Source organism: Panthera pardus, unplaced genomic scaffold (assembly GCF_024362965.1).
Source record: "Panthera pardus isolate Hobbes unplaced genomic scaffold, ASM2436296v1 HiC_scaffold_27, whole genome shotgun sequence".
Lineage (NCBI taxonomy): Eukaryota > Metazoa > Chordata > Mammalia > Carnivora > Felidae > Panthera > Panthera pardus.
In genome coordinates this window covers 46,083,584-46,099,375 of record NW_026526843.1, presented here as the reverse complement: position 1 = coordinate 46,099,375, position 15,792 = coordinate 46,083,584, and the positions used below count along the sequence as shown (strand labels likewise).

The window sequence follows — 15,792 nt, the reverse complement described above, 5'->3', positions numbered from 1 at the left end:
CTGCCTGGACAAATAATGAAAATCTGGGAAGAAAGGGTCATATCAAGCGATTCAGGCTCTTTTATTTCTGATTCTGGATAAGGGAGAAGAAAGAGAAGGAGAAGTATAATCACTTAATATACTAACGAGGTTACCAACTTTCCAGTCTCATTTTAAGTTTTCCCACAATTTTGTGATGTCAGCATATAAAACAGAAAGCCATAGAATTAGGATCAATACAATTTTCAGGTTTTTGGAGTTCTGTTTCACTAGATGATGCCAAGGGAAGGTGGAAGAGTGATTTCAGAGAAAATTGCAGGTATATTAAATAAAGGTGAACCAGTGTTCTCTCACTGTGTGTGTCCACAAAGTGGCACAAATTCCAATGCCACAGACCTGTCATATTAGTAAAGTTATTTCACCACTCAGAGCCCCAGTTTCACCATCTACAAAAGGGAAGGGGATTGAAGGTTTAAAATCCCTTCCAATTCACATTTGGGTCTATGAAATCATTAAAAGTATGAAAAATGACTCTTGAGAAATTTTCAGTCTTACTAGATAGGAGCAGCTGTCATAGCAAATATCAAACATTCAATTCTTATGCATGATTAAACAACAGTTCATGAAAGTACTCCGAAAATCATATGAGATGCAGTCAATCGTAATTTCTGTGTCATCTTTCCAAAATATATCAACTTAATCTTTGATTCTTCATTTCCTAAGATTTCAGTTTTCTCCTACAGTTTTGCCTACAGTTTATGGGTATGCTTTGGCCTCAAAAAAAAATCAGTGAGAGCCATTCAGTTTACCTTTCCTAATTCCTACTCTAGTTAAGAGATTACGCTAGGGACTAAACTCAGGTCTCAGACTAAGGCCATGTTGCTGTTTTAGCCAGTTTCTTTAAAATTCACTGATTCCCCAAAGTTAGAAATCTTTACGTGTTGCCTGGCGGGTTACGTGCAAGGTGCCACACCTACCTGAGGACACAGGTTTCTAGCAAACCCTGGAAGATACGGCTGCCCAACCTCGGTATAAAGAGGGAAGATCCAGCTGCCCTTTCTTCCCACCCCCTTGCTTCACCTGGGAAAAGCGACAGCTTCATAACCTAAGTCTCTTGTACAGCAAGGGAGAAGCAGCCTTTATTGCTAAGTTTGCAGTTTCATATTTTTCTACAAAGTCCCGACATTGGGGTCAATCTGGGCAAAATGATCACTATAACTGAATTGCTCTTGTTAAATTCAGGAATCGAGACACTAGTTGTCGGGTTTCAAGCAAAATAACAAAGGCAAACATTATTAAGACAGCGGGAGCTCTAGACATCAGCTAGCTCCGGCAGCTACGGCCAATCAGCTAGCTCTGGCAGCAACGGCCCACACGCCCCCCTGCCCGGGGCGGGCGGGGGAGCGGCTCTCCGGAATTGGGTCTGCGTCAACCCGCTCACGGCCTCGCGTCCTTGAGTTGAAACGCAACCAATCAGGCTTCATCAAAGCGCGCCTCTCTGCCTGGCCGCGGACTGGGTCTCCGCAGAAGCGCATGCGCGGGGCGGGGTCCATTTATTTGAATCCAGGAGGCGGTGTTTGAATTCCGGAGGCTTTGAAGAAGGAGTGTGTTAGGTGAGGTACTTTTTCTTTTTCTTTTTCTTTTTCTTTTTCTTTTTCTTTTTCTTTTTGTTTTTCTTTTTGTTTTTCTTTTTCTTTTTCTTTTTCTTTTTAAAGAGAGACAGAACGTGAGTAGGGGAGAGGCAGAGAGAGAGTGGGAGGCATCGAATTGGAAGCAGGCTCCAGGCTCTGAGCTGTCAGCACAGAGCCCGACACGGGGCTCGAACAGGTGAGGTACTTTTAAAGGCTGCGCGAAATGGGGGCCCTCAGAGCGGAGGGAATCTCCTGATTTCTGAGCAGGACTCTCCTACAAGGTGTGGCTGGGGTCGGATTTTTCCCCAGCCCAGGTATCTGTCTAGTGGGTGAGTCACCATGGCCAAGTCCGCTCTCTGCTGGGGCAGGCTGTGAAGGGGCGGGTTCATGGGAAGCGATGATGGGACGGTTCAACTGGATGGGTTCAGAAGCTGCTATCCCTCCCTTCTTTTCTAGTACCCTAGGAAACTACTCAGAACCTGGAACTTCCCATTGGCTTAGATACACTTATTGCTCTCCTGCTCCGGCCTCATATGTTGTAGGGAGGTGGGATTGAGTAACTGTCTTTCCGACCATTTCCTTAGTTTTTCCTATTTGAGGCCAAAACTTAAAAGGCATTCTGGGATCCTCTCTTAGCTTTTCTTTCCCTACATCCAGTTCTTTTATCACGGCCTTGCCCAGTCCATCTCCAAAACATATCAGTCATTTTCTACCTCTTCCACCTCTGTTTTAGGCCTAGTTCAGACTACAGTCATATGTCTTCTGGACTTCTGCAAGACTTTTAAAAATTGGTCTGTTTTCACTCCTTGATCCCCTAACATTCTTTTCTCCACACTGCAGCTGAAACGGTCTTACAACAAATCAGATGGTATCACTCCCCTCTTTCACACTCCTCCCCACGCTACCCCCATAAGTTTCATTAGGGTAGAGACCTTGACTGTTTTGTTATCTTATCCCTGGTAACTAGAACTGTGCTTTGGATATAGTTGATCAACAATTATTTATGGAATAAATGAGTTCATGGGGAATAATTCTGTTGTGAGAATCCTTAGTTTGGTCACCAGTTTGACTTTTGAACTGTGCAGTTTTAACTTAGCACTCACAAAGTGGTGAGCATAAAATATTAAAAGCAAAATCAAGGAGGGTGGAGAAATATAGGAGTGAGTGGAGAAAGTGAGATTGAATGTATAAGATGGAATAGTTTTGGACTTATTGTGTGATGGAGCCATTTTAAGAGAGCTTGCTATGTTGCTTGTGTTCTTTTTTTCCACAATAAGTCAAGTTCAACTGGTAAATGTTACCTTGGAGAGTTGTTTCTCCCTATTCCTATTTAGGTCAAGGGCTTTCTGTGCAAGTTAACCTATAGACTTTGTTGCCAGGATTGTTGTCAGGTATTTTGTGTGTATGCTGCTTGTGTGATAGTTATCGTGTACTGAATGTTTGGGAATACAAGGCAGATATGGTTCCTGTCTTTGTGGAGTAAAAAGGGATGGTTTGCCTGTTTAATGGTAACTTCACACTTGTTTCTGTATAGAACATGTGCAATAATGTCACCTCAAAAGAGAGTTAAGGACTCTAAGGCACAAAAGAGGACTTCACAAGATAGTGATAGTTATAAGACTAATCTCTTGGCCTTGAAAGAAGAGGACCTAAATGACTCAAAGTGCAGCTTAAAACATGGACAAAATGATCCAGTGAAAGATTATGGACATGCTGATGATGAAGCAGAAGATGCTCTGAAAAGAGCAGTGAGATACTTTGAGAAAGGTAAGACAGATAATTTTTCTTATGAAAGTTCTATTTCTGTAAAAAAATATCCTACGCCTTTTACTTATGGATTTTAATTTTTTAAATATTTTTTTAACTTTATTTATTTTGAGAGAGAGAGAGAGAGAGAAAGCATGAGCGGGGGAGGCGCAGAGAGAGAGAGGGGGAGAGAGAGAGAGAGTCCCAAGCAGGCTCAGCACCATCAGCACAGAGCCCATTGTGAGGCTGAAACTCATGAACTGGGAAATCACGACCTGAGCCAAAACCAAGAGTGGGATGCTCAACCCACTGAGCCACCCAGGTGCTCCCTTAATGGATTTTTAAAGGAAAGCATATTTTTGTTCATTCATGCTTTTTTTTTATTTAATAGGCATTTATTGAGCAGTTACTAATGTCAGTATGTTGGGTACTAGGGATACAACAACAAAACAAACTCTTGGCAGTGTGGTTTCCAAACTGCTGCACATTGAGATTATCTGAGAATCTTTAAAAAAAACATTGATGCCTGGCATCCAGTCTTAGACATTCTGATTTTATTGGTGTGGAATGCAGTCTGGGCATCAGGATTTTTAAAAGCCTCCTTAGGTGATTCCAATTTGCAGCAAAGTTTGGGAACTACTGCCCTAGTACTGGATCAGCTTATAGTCTAAGTTCAGTGCTTTTAGTTACTTTAGATCAGAGATGCCAGAGCATGATTCAGTTTTCCTTACTGAAGGTGCTATTGCTCCATTGCTGTTAAATATTATAGAATTTTAAAGGCTTTGAAACATTTTGGGGAAGACATTTTTAACATAAAGCTATTTCTTTATAGTATCCCAAGTTGCAACTGTTGAGGTTGAAGACTGAAAGAATTTTAAAGGTCCCACTATTTAATATTGTTCCTTTTTCCAGGTCCTGTTGAAACTTCACGGAGTAGAGATAAAACCTTGGAAAAACACTTGAAAACTGTGGAAAATGTGGCTTGGAAGAGTGGCTTAGCTCCAGAAGGAATTGACATTCTACTAAATGTGGCACTTAGTGGCAAATTTGGTATGTCAAGGGGATACATTTGTCATCAGTTTGCAGTTAGTTTTGCCTTCCAGACTTTGAATTAGATTGTTTATTGGTATCAGCTGTAGTTCCTTATTTGTACTATTCTCTTCATAAAGCCAATTTGGTAAGATTATAAAATGGACCTTTCTTGTGTTCAAGCTACCTTATGAACCAAAAGTTTCTGTGTGCATATGTTGAGAATGGTTAGTTATCACATGTCTTTACAAATAGAATGTATAGACTCTTATCTCCAAATATATGGGAGTCATTTTTAGTATTTCTCTTAAGAAGCATAGATAATACTTTAAATAATGCTGCTAAAAGGCAGTTTAAGAGATCACTTGATCTGTATCATTGCTTTTAGGTTTACTTGCCTATGACAAGTCCCTGTTGATACTGTTTCCTTTATAGTGTCTATGATCTAACAGACAATATGCTTTTGTTTTCGTGGAAATGATTCCTTTCCTCTTCTAAGTGCATTTTGAATGGAGGAGGAGTTCTTAGAAATAACACCTGACCCGTATTCTTTTTTACTTGACAAGAACCTTTTAACCTACTCTCATCCAAATTCAGACTCAGAAGGTATTTAAGGCCTTGAACATCTTCATTTTAAAGGTGAGGAAACTGAGACTCAGAGTGGTTAAAGAGACTTGCTTAATGTCAGAGTTAGAACTGGGGAACTTCGATCTTCTAACTCCCCTTCTAGTGTTTATACCGTACCACACTGCTATTGGGCTTTCTACTTTTTTTTTTTTTTGAACTGTTAAGACATCTGTCAAAACTGGTTGCTTTATATATTATTTCCTGGCCCTTGCATATTGGGTTCCTTTGTGTATACCCTAGCATCATGTTTTTAGGGGTGTAGGTTTTAAAGCAACAACACATTACTAGCTGAAATCAAAATATGACTCCCAGGTATTTTAGTTCTCTACCTTTACTTGATTAATTCTCTGTGTTTTCCCACAAAGTTAAATTTGACCTGATAAAATTGGCTCTTCTTTTAAGTGGTTTCAGATTTTTTGGTTCTTTTATTTTTTAACGTTTTATTTATTTTTGAGACACAGAGAGAGACAGAATGAGAGTGGGGGAGGGGCAGAGAGAGAGGGAAACACAGAACTCAAAGTAGGCTCCGGGCTCTGAGCTGTCAGAACAGAGCCCAACTTGGGGCTCGAACTCATGAACTGCGAGATCATGACCTGAGCTGAAGTTGGATGCTTAATCGACTGAGCCACCCAGGTGCCCCTAAATTTTTTGGTTCTAATATCTTTTCAGGAATCCATGTTTAATTTTTTAAATGTTTTATTTATTTTTGAGAGACAGAGAGAGAGTGAGCACAAGTGGGGGAGGGGCAGAGAGAGAGGGAGACACAGAATCTGAAGTAGGCTCCAGACTCTGAGTTGTCAGCACAGAACCTTACGCAGGGCTCGAACTTATGAAGCAGGAGATCATGATCTGAGCCAAAGTTGGACACTTAACCGATTGGGCCACCCAGATGCCCCTCCAGGAATCCATGTTTAACTAATCAGTGTCTATTGTGAATTCTATTTCTTCTCCCCTTAAAACATGTATGGAATATACAAGTATTTTCTATTTTGGAATTTCTCTTTTTTTGATACCTTAGAAAGTAATGGTTAGAAGGTTTTCATGATGTTTGTCAGGTCTTGTGGCAAATGCATGCCTCAGCCTTGGAAACTAGTATATGGCAATTTTAAAAATAATCTCTTTCTTTCTATTCTAACTTCATTTTTCTGTTAAGCTGGAATTGGAGATGTGAAATGTGGCCTCCTTAATTGTTTTTCTCCTTTTCGTTATTTCTGTGATACCCTCCATCACTACTATATCTTTACATATAGCTCTTTTGCTAAGTTGAAATGCATATTCAGGGGCAGGTGTGCTACAAATTTCATAGTTAAGTACAAAAGGACTTTGGGGTGCAGTCAGTTAAGCTTCTGACTCTGGATTTTGGCTCAGGTCATGACCTCATGGTTCATGAGATTGAGCCTGTGTTGGGCTCTGCGCTGATAGTGTAGAGCCTCCTTGGGATTCCGTCTCTCCCTCTCTGCCTCTCTGCCTCTCCCCTGTTTGCGCTCTCTCTCTCTCTCTCAAAGTTAATAAAGTTTTGAAAAAAGGACTTCAGACACTTTAGAAATTAAAAAGTTGCTGGGAAGTAAGTATTAAGTCTATTGAATTCACCCTTTGAATTTGGTACATGTGTGAAGTGTTAGTGGTCAGACTGTTTTAAACTTTAGAAGAGTTGGGGATGGGAGTAAGGGAGAAAAGAGAAATGAAAACAAGGAACCATAGTGGAATAGAGAGATTTTTATTCTTGTGATTCATCACCTGCCATCACTGCTTCCTTCCTTCTCCACAGAATGATGGAGTAGAAATTGAGGTATATGTAGAATGAATAAATTTAGAAACCTAATGTATAGCATGATGATTATAGTTAATATTGTTTTTAATGTTTATTTATTTTTGAGAGAGAGAGAGAGAGAGAGAGAGACAGAGTGTGAGTGGGGGAGAGACTGAGAGAGAGACACACACAGAATCTGAAGCAGGCTCTAGGCTCTGAGCTGTCATCACAGAGCCCGATGTGGGGCTTGAACTCGCGAACAGTGAGATCAGGACCTGAGCCAAAGTCAGATGCTCAACTGACTGAGCCACCCAGGTGCCCCAATAGTTAATAATATTGTATTGAATATGGGAAATTTGGTCAGAGAGTAGATTTCAGGTGCTCTCACCGCACACACACAAATGTTAACAATGTGAGGAGAATCTTGGCTGTAGTAATCATTTCACTATGTATATGCGTATGATATCATCATGCTATACATCTTAAATATATGTAATTTTTATTTAAAAAATAGAGGTCTTCACCCTCAGGGGAAAAAAAAAGATGCGTGTAAGATGTTTCTGAGGATGTTACCTACGGGCCAAATTAAGATCAGTGTTATTTCCATAAATGGATGTGATCATCATCCTAGAATACATCTAAAACAAACTGTATAAGATAATTTCTAAGAATGCTAATTGCAGAAGTGAGAACTGTGTTATTATAGTGAATGGATGTGATCAGCACACTGTAATGCATGTGAAACAGTGGTTAAAGACATGTATCCAAGATGCTTTTGAAAATTCTATTTGCATGAGAAGTTGAGAATAGTTGTTTTTTCAGTGACTGGTGTGATTACATTATAATGCAAATGAAACAATGTTTACGTACCAAAAAAATTGATGAGATATGCATTTAATTCTTGAAACCTTCATAAGCAGAAATTGATATAGGGTGTATACAAAGCTATTTGCAGCATCACTTCTATTACCAGATGGGAGTATACCATGGAAGCCAGAGAGTATGATGGAAAGATTGGACCAGTATAGAATGATATTACTGCCAGCTAATTCCAAGAATAGCTGTTTCATTCTGCTGTCCTCCCCACTTTTTGGGAGGGATGGAGAATACAAATATATTTATTCTTAAATGAAGCAGCTCATGCAAGATGTCTGTCTGTAGCTTTAAATAAGAATCTATTGTGCCATTAAAAAATAATAACTAAATAAAAAATAATCTTTGAAATTTGTAAGGCTTTTTTTGAAGTATAATTCACATTCCATAGAATTCACTCTTCAAGTATGCAGTTCAGGATTTTTTTTAGCATATTCACAGAGTTGTACAATCATCACCACTTTCTAATTCCCACACATTTTCATCACCCCAAAGAGAAACCCTGTACTCATCCTCCTTTTTTAAATAGAAATATAGAGTCCAAGAATTTGCTTTATAGTTTATATTAGAAGTTAAAGGTACATTTTTTTTGAAACTATATTTTGAAATGATGATAAGAGATCTATCAAATATTACTGTTGTTTATTGCCTTCAGTATACAGTGAGATTTTTTGGGACTAAGTGAATAATAGTAAAGTAATAAACAAGATTCTAAAATGTAGTTTAATTTGTAGTTTTGTCTGCTTTCCAGGAAATGTTGTAAACACTCGGATATTGAAGTGCATGATTCCAACAACTCTAATATCAGAAGATTCTGTGGTTAAGGCGGTCTCCTGGCTTTGTGTTGGCAAGTGTTCTGGTAGCACCAAGGTAATCTTTTTAAACACTTTGATAAGTCCTTCAGAACCACTTAAGGGCTGGCAAGGAAGAGCCACTTATGGAGTAATGGCAGTGGCTTTTTGTGGAAAGCCTGTGGTTTTGGAACAATATAACTTGATGCAGGGACTCTGCTCAAGCAGAAATTTTTTACTGAGATATAAAATCTATTATCCTACTTTGTGCTAGAGGCTTCTAAAACAGCCCTGAGTGGGCAATTAAGCTCTCTCCTGTGCCAGTTATATTTCTCTAAAGATAAGCATTTTGTCTCTTGATAGGTACTTTTTTATCGTTGGCTGGTTGCTATGTTTGACTTCATTGATCACAAGGAGCAAATTAACTTACTCTATGGCTTCTTTTTTGCCTCATTGGAAGATGATGCACTGGTAAGTAAAAATTGGACAACATCATGCATCAATCAAATGGTACGCTCTTGTATATTGACACATGATGTGTGCTTCAAAGTGCCACACAATGAGTTTTTCCTTATTTTTATTTTTAAATGTTAATTTATTTATTGAGAGAGTGAGGCAGAGCACGCATGCACATGAGCTGGGGAAGGGAAGAGAGAGAGAAATCCCAAGCAGGCTCTGTGCTGTCAGACACAGGGCTCAAACTCATGAACCCATGAGATCATGACCTGAGCCAAAACTGAGAGTTGGATGCTCAACCGGCTGAGCCACCCCAGTGCCCTGTTTTTCCTTATTTTAAATATTTTTTTAAGTTTTTTAAGTTTGTTTGTTTATTTATTTATTTATTTATTTACAGAGAGAGAGAGAGAGAGAGAGAGAGAGAGAAAGAGAGAGAGAAAGAACGTGAGCAGGGAAGGGCAGAGAGATAGAGGGACAGAGGATCCAAAGCCGGGTCTATGCCAATAGCAGATAGCCAGCAGAGAGCTCGATGCCGGGCTTGAACTCATGAACCGTGAGATCATGACCTGAGCTGAAGTTGGAGGCTTAACCGACTGAGGCACTTAGTTGCCCCTGTTTTTCCTTATTTTAAAATAGTCAGCGGCACCTGGGTCGCTCAGTTGGTTAAGACTCTGACTTCGGCTCAGGTCATGATCTCCTGGTTCGTGAGTTTGAGCCCCATGTTGGACTCTGTGCTGACAGCTCAGAGCCAGAGCCTACTTTGGATTCTGTGTCTCCCTCTCTCTCTGCCCCTCCCCAGCTCATGCTCTGTCTCTGTCTCTTTCTCTCTCTCTCTCTTTCTCTCTCAAAAAATAAGTCATAAACATTTTAAAAAAAGGGGCTCCTGGGTGGCTCAGTTGGTTGAGTGTTCCCCTCGGCTCAGGTCATGATCTCACAACCTGTGAGTTAGAGCCCTGCGTCGGGCTCTGGGCTGACAGCTCAGAGCCTGGAGCCTGCTTAGGATTCTATGTCTCCCTCCCTCTCTGCCCCTCCCCTGCTTGTGCTATCTCTCTCAAAAATAAACATCAAAAAAATTAAAAATAAACATTAAAAAAAATAAAAATAAAATGTTAAACATATAGAAAAGTATAAAGCATAACACTCTTGCACCTGTCTTTCATATTAACAAAGTTTTTACCATATTTGCTTTATATTTTCTTTTAAGGAAATAAAATGTTACAGATAGAATCAACTCCACATTGGAGTCTCTGCTAATTTAGGGCAGTGATTGTAATCTTTTCCCTTTAAAACCACTTTAACAGAGTCCTGTGGGTCACTTATTCTACATTTTCTTGTATTACCACTGCAAAAACCTCATCAGAATTAATGAGGAGAGTATTGCTTTTGATGAGATACTAGTGGACTGATTTTGATGAAATAGCATAATTATTCCCCTTGAAAACATTAGTAACTCTAAGAAATCAATCTACTCTCCACCTGGAAGACTTTCAAGGGCCATCAGTAGTTCATAGACCGTGTGAATCATTCATTTAACCAAATTCCTCTTGGCTTTGGAAAGGAAATTCATTCATTGATTTTACTTTTAAAAATTGATGTTTTCACTGTATTTGTTGCATTGTACTAGGCATTGTAGAAGATTAAAAGTTTAGCAGAGAGTTTCTGTATTCCAGGGATTTAAAATCCAGTTTGGGGGATTAAGGAAAGTACATAAAGTTAAATAATATCTTAAGAGTTAAATTATCAAAGATAGTATATGACAATGTGGGGATAATAATTGCTGTGACTTTTCCAAGAAGGAAGAGAGCACTGTAAACCAGAGTGATTAGAAAAAGCATCATAAATAAAGTATGTGGGCGTCAAGCTAGTCCTTGAAGGTTGAATAGGATGTGAGATTTGATAAAAGGAAATATTTCATATGACAGGAACATTTTAAGCAAAGTTATTAGCTGTGTAAATTTTGTTCCCAGAGAACTTCAATAGATCAGTCTGACTTAACTACAGTTGTGTCAGGCAGTGGTGGAAGGTAGGGCTGAAAAAGTTGGATGAGGAAAGATTGTAGAGGTCTTAAGGTGATGCTAAAGAATTTGAACTTTATCCTCTATCCAGTGGGGAAATCAGTGATAATTTTTGGGAAGAACATGTTGAAAGCAGAATTGTTGGAAGTTGTGTTTAGTATGCCAAACAATATGAATAAGGAGAGAGGCTAGTGTTGGGAAGAATAGTTAGGAGACTAATATGATAATCCAGGTATAAAGTGATGAAGTCCTAGACTAGAAATGCTCAAATATGATTTGTGGGCCCCTTGAGTCTCCCTGATTCAGGAGTTCTGAGAGGTCAAAATTATTTTCATAGCAATGTCAAGATGTTATCTGCTATTTTCATTGTGTTGGCATTTGCACTGATGGTGCTATAAAGTAATGGTGAATATAACTGGTGCCTGAGGGGCGACTGGGTGGCTCAGTTGGTTAAGCGTCTGAGTTCAGCTCAGGTCATGATCTCATGGTTTGTGAGTTCGAGCCCCGCGTTGGGTTCTGTGCTGACAGCTTGGAGCCTGGAACCTGCTTCGATTCTGTGTCTCCCTCTCTTTCTGCCCCTCCCCAGTTTGTGCTCTCTCTTTCTCTCTCACTCTCTCACTGGTGCCTTAGCCAGAATCAGGGCAGTGGGGCCAAACTGTATTAATGGTCATTTTGTTCTTCACTGTAGTAAAAAACAAAAATGCTAGTTTCTCTTAATCTCTCAAATGAAGCAGTAAAAAATAATGCATTAATTTTACTAAATTTCAACCTTTGAGATATGTTTTTAATATTCTGTGTGATGAAATAGGAGATACAAATAAATCCCTTCTGTGTACTAAAGTACAATTGTTGTCCTGAGGAATAGCACTTATGTGATTGAGTTGTGAGCTAAACTAGCTGCTTTCTTCATGGAATACCATTTTTACTTGAATGACTGACGTTTAAACTATGGTTATTCAGATGTGGGTATTTGGCAGCTGTTTTCTCAAAAATGAAAAGCCAGCCTGTCATTTCAAAGGAAACAACTTGAAGTATTTGTTCCCACTGATTTGAGCTTTCAAGTGAAAATTATGAGTTGGGAAAATTTGTATCTACCACTGTGAACTTGACAGCTTCCCAATACTTAAACTTTTCTGATGAGATTGGTAACAATAATAATAAATGTGAATTGTAATGAAATGTGTCAATATTTGGAAGCTTGGTATAACTCAATAAACCAGTCTTTTCCAGATGACTAAGTATGATGTTATAAAATTATACATGGGTAAAAGATCCATTCAAAATGCAAGATATATCAATGAATTTTATTTATTTATGTAATACTTTTTCAAAAGACTTTATTTCTTTAATGTTTTTTCAACAGACTTTAATTTTATACACCAATGAATTTTAATAGAACAGTACAAAGAGTTCATTGATAAGGTTTCAGATTCCACATTGCAGCTAACCCTTAAGAGACTACCACTTATCAAGACTAATATACACCATTTTATGAAAAGGCTATTAAAATATTCCTTTCTTTTTCAACTACATGTCTGTGAGGCTGGATTTTCTTCATTTACTTCAGTGAAAACAAAGGGCACCAGGTTTAGTGCTGAAGCAGAGAATCCAGCTGTATTCTATTAAGTCTGAAACATTAATGTCACTCTAGTCTTTTTTTTTTTTTGGAGAATTAGTTGTTTTTCATAAAATATGTCATTTATGTTAGCATGTAATGGGTTTATTATTTTTTAATGGATTAATAACCATTTTTAAATTTCTCAGTTTTAATTTCTAATATGGTGGGTATCTATAGATATAAACCAGATAAACAAAAGCTCTTTGGGATCCTCTAAGTTTTAAGAACGTAAAGAGTCTTGAGACCAAAAGGTTTGAGAACCACTGTCCTAAACTAAGGAGGTGGCAGTGGGGATGAAAAAGTGAAAGGACAGGTTTTGGTGGAAATTATAAAGGAAGAATTGACAGGATCTGGTACCTAAACTGGATTAAGGAAAGGATCAGGAGATCAAGATCTGAGCCATTTCTCAGAATGGCTCAGAATGATGGTACCTTTGAACATAAAAGGGAAGGAGGTAGTTTTGGAAGGCATATAATATATTTGGATTTAGATGTACAAAGTTTTAGAGCACAAGGCGTCCTGTAGAAATTCACTTAATGAACATTTATTAACTGCATACTATGCCAGACATTGAATTTAGAATTGAAAATACAAATAACAGTAAGACATAATAGTTAATATATGTGAGGCTTATATGCTAGGCATTTGGTGCTTTATATACAGTTATTTTATCAACTCTAAGATGCCATCAATTGTAAGAGACATCATTATCTTATGAACCACTACTAAAAAGTGCTGTCATTAAAACTGTCATACGGCATCAATTATAAGATTAGTCCTATTTTCAGAGATTTAAAATGTAAAAAAAAATATTGGATTATGTATTTTTTCTAGTCCTGGGGTTCTGAAATATTCCTTTAAAATTCAATATTTTTTTACATCAACACTCCTTTAAAAAAATATTAAGGGGCATCTGGCTGGCTCAGTCAGTGAAACATGTGACTTGATCTTGGGTCATGAGTTCAAGCCCCATGTTAGACACAGAGCTTACTTTTTAAAAAATGTTTATTGAGCACCTACTATTTTCTGTACTTGTGCTGTCCAGTATGGTAGCCATTAACCTCATGTGACTAGTGAACACTAGAAAGTTAGCTGGGCCAAACTAAAATGTGTGTAAGTATAAAATATACACGAGATAAAATGTGGTTTTAACCCATTTAAGTCTCTTGACAACCTTACAAGATATAGGCTTTTATCCTTATTTTATTATTTTCTTTAAAAATTTTTAATGCTTTATTTAATTTTTTAAATTTAATTTATTTTTTAAATTTACATCCAAGTTAGTTAGCATATAGTGCGACAATGATTTTAGGAGTCGGTTCCTTAATACCCCTTACCCATTTAGCCCATCCCCCTTCCCACAACCCCTCCAGTAACCCTCTGTTCTCCATATTTAAGAGTCTCTTATGTTTTGTCCCCCTCCATGTTTTTTTTTTTAATTTTTTTTAACGTTTATTCATTTTTTGAGAGAGAGAGAGGGACAGAGCATGAGTGGGGGAGGAGAAGAGAGAGAGGGAATCACAGAATCCGAAGCAGGCTCCAGGCTCTGAGCTGACAGCACAGAGCCCGACGCAGGCCTCGAACTCACAAACCGTGAGATCATGACTGAGCCAAAGTGGATGCTCAACCGATTGGGCCACCCAGGTGCCTCACCCCCTCCCTGTTTTTATATTATTTTTGCTTCCCTTCCCCTATGTTCATCTGTTTTGTATCTTAAAGTCCTCATATGAGTGAAGTCATGATTTTTGTCTTTCTTTGACTGATTTCGCTTAGCATAATACCCTCTAGTTCCATCCACATAGTTGGAAGTAGCAAAATTTCATTCTTTTTGATTGCTGAGTAATACTCCGTTGTGTGTGTATATGTACATACCACATCTTCTTTATCCATTCATCCATCAATGGCTATGGATAGTGCCGCTATAAATATAGAGGTGCATGTGCCCCTTCAAAACAGCATACCTGTATCCCTTGGATAAATACCTAGTAGTGTAATTGCTGGGTCATAGGGTAGTTCTATTTTTAATTTTTGAGGAACTGCCATACTGTTTTCCAGAGTGGCTGCACCAGTTTGCATTCCCACCAGCAGTGCAAAAGTGTTCTCCTTTCGCCACATCCTCGTCACAGCTGTTGCCTGAGTTGTTAATGTTAGCCATTCTGACAGGTGTAAGGTGGTATCTCATTGTGGTTTTGATTTGTATTTGCCTGATGATGAGTGATGCTGAGCATTTTTTTCATGTGTCAGTTGACCATCTGGATGTCTTCTTTGGAGAAGTGTCTATTCATGTCTTTTGCCCATTTCTTCACTGGATTATTTGTTTTTTTGGGTGTTGAATTTGATAAGTTCTTTATAGATTTTGAATGCTAACCCTTTATCTGATATATTGTTTGCAAGTATCTTCTCCTATTGTGTCGGTTGCCGTTTAGTTTTGCTAATTGTTTCCTTCCCTGTGCAGAAGCTTTTTATCTTGATGAGGTCCCAATAGTTCATTTTTGCTTTTGTTTCCCTTGCCTCTGGAGATGTGTTGAGTAAGAAGTTGCTGCAGCCAACGTCAAAGAGGTTTTTGCCTGCTTTCTCCTCAAGTATTTTGATGGCTTCCTGTCTTACATTTAGGTCTTTCATCCATTTTGAGTTTATTTTTGTGTATGGTGTAAGAAAGTGGTCCAGGTTCACTTTTCTGCATGTCACTGTTCAGTTTTCCCAGCACCATTTGCTGAAGAGAGTGTCTTTATTCCATCGGATATTCTTTCCTACTTTGTCAAAGATTAGTTGGCTATATGTTTGTGGGTCTATTTCTGGCTTATTTATTCTGTTCCATTGATCTGAGTGTCTGTTTTTGTGCCATTAATTTTTTTAATGTTTATTTATTTTTGAGAGAGAGAGCACGAGTGGGGGAGGGGCAGAGAGAGAGGGAGACACAGATTCTGAAGTAGGCTCCAGGCTCTGAGCTGTTACCATAGAGCCTGACGTGGGGCTGGAACTCATGAACCACAAGATCGTGACCTGAGCTGAAGTTGGATGCTTAATAGACTGAGCCACCCGGGTGCCCCCGTTTTATTTTATTTTTTGAGAGAGAGAGAATGAGAGAGAGACAGAGTGTGAGCAGGGGCGGGGCAGAGAGAGAGGGAGACACAGAATCCAAAGTAGGCCCCAGGCTGTGAGCTGTCAGCACAGAGCCTGACACAGGCTCGAACCCACGAACTGTGAGATCATGACCTGAGCCAAAATTGGACGTTTAACCAACTGAACCACCCAGGTGCCCCTTTGTTTTTCTGTT

At 38.7% G+C, this 15,792-nt stretch overlaps 1 protein-coding gene across 1 annotated transcript in view; it reads left to right on the top strand.

The window, feature by feature from the left end:
* Window positions 1–1,450: 1,450 nt before the first annotated feature.
* CENPI (centromere protein I) overlaps window positions 1,451–15,792 on the top strand; it is a 78,506-nt gene continuing 64,164 nt past the window's right edge. The window contains exons 1-5 of the mRNA XM_019436060.2: window positions 1,451–1,806; window positions 3,145–3,377; window positions 4,269–4,406; window positions 8,387–8,505; window positions 8,790–8,897. Of these exons, the coding sequence (XP_019291605.2) occupies window positions 3,158–3,377; window positions 4,269–4,406; window positions 8,387–8,505; window positions 8,790–8,897 (585 nt within the window). The 5' untranslated portion in view covers window positions 1,451–1,806; window positions 3,145–3,157. The remainder of the gene's footprint in view (window positions 1,807–3,144; window positions 3,378–4,268; window positions 4,407–8,386; window positions 8,506–8,789; window positions 8,898–15,792) is intronic.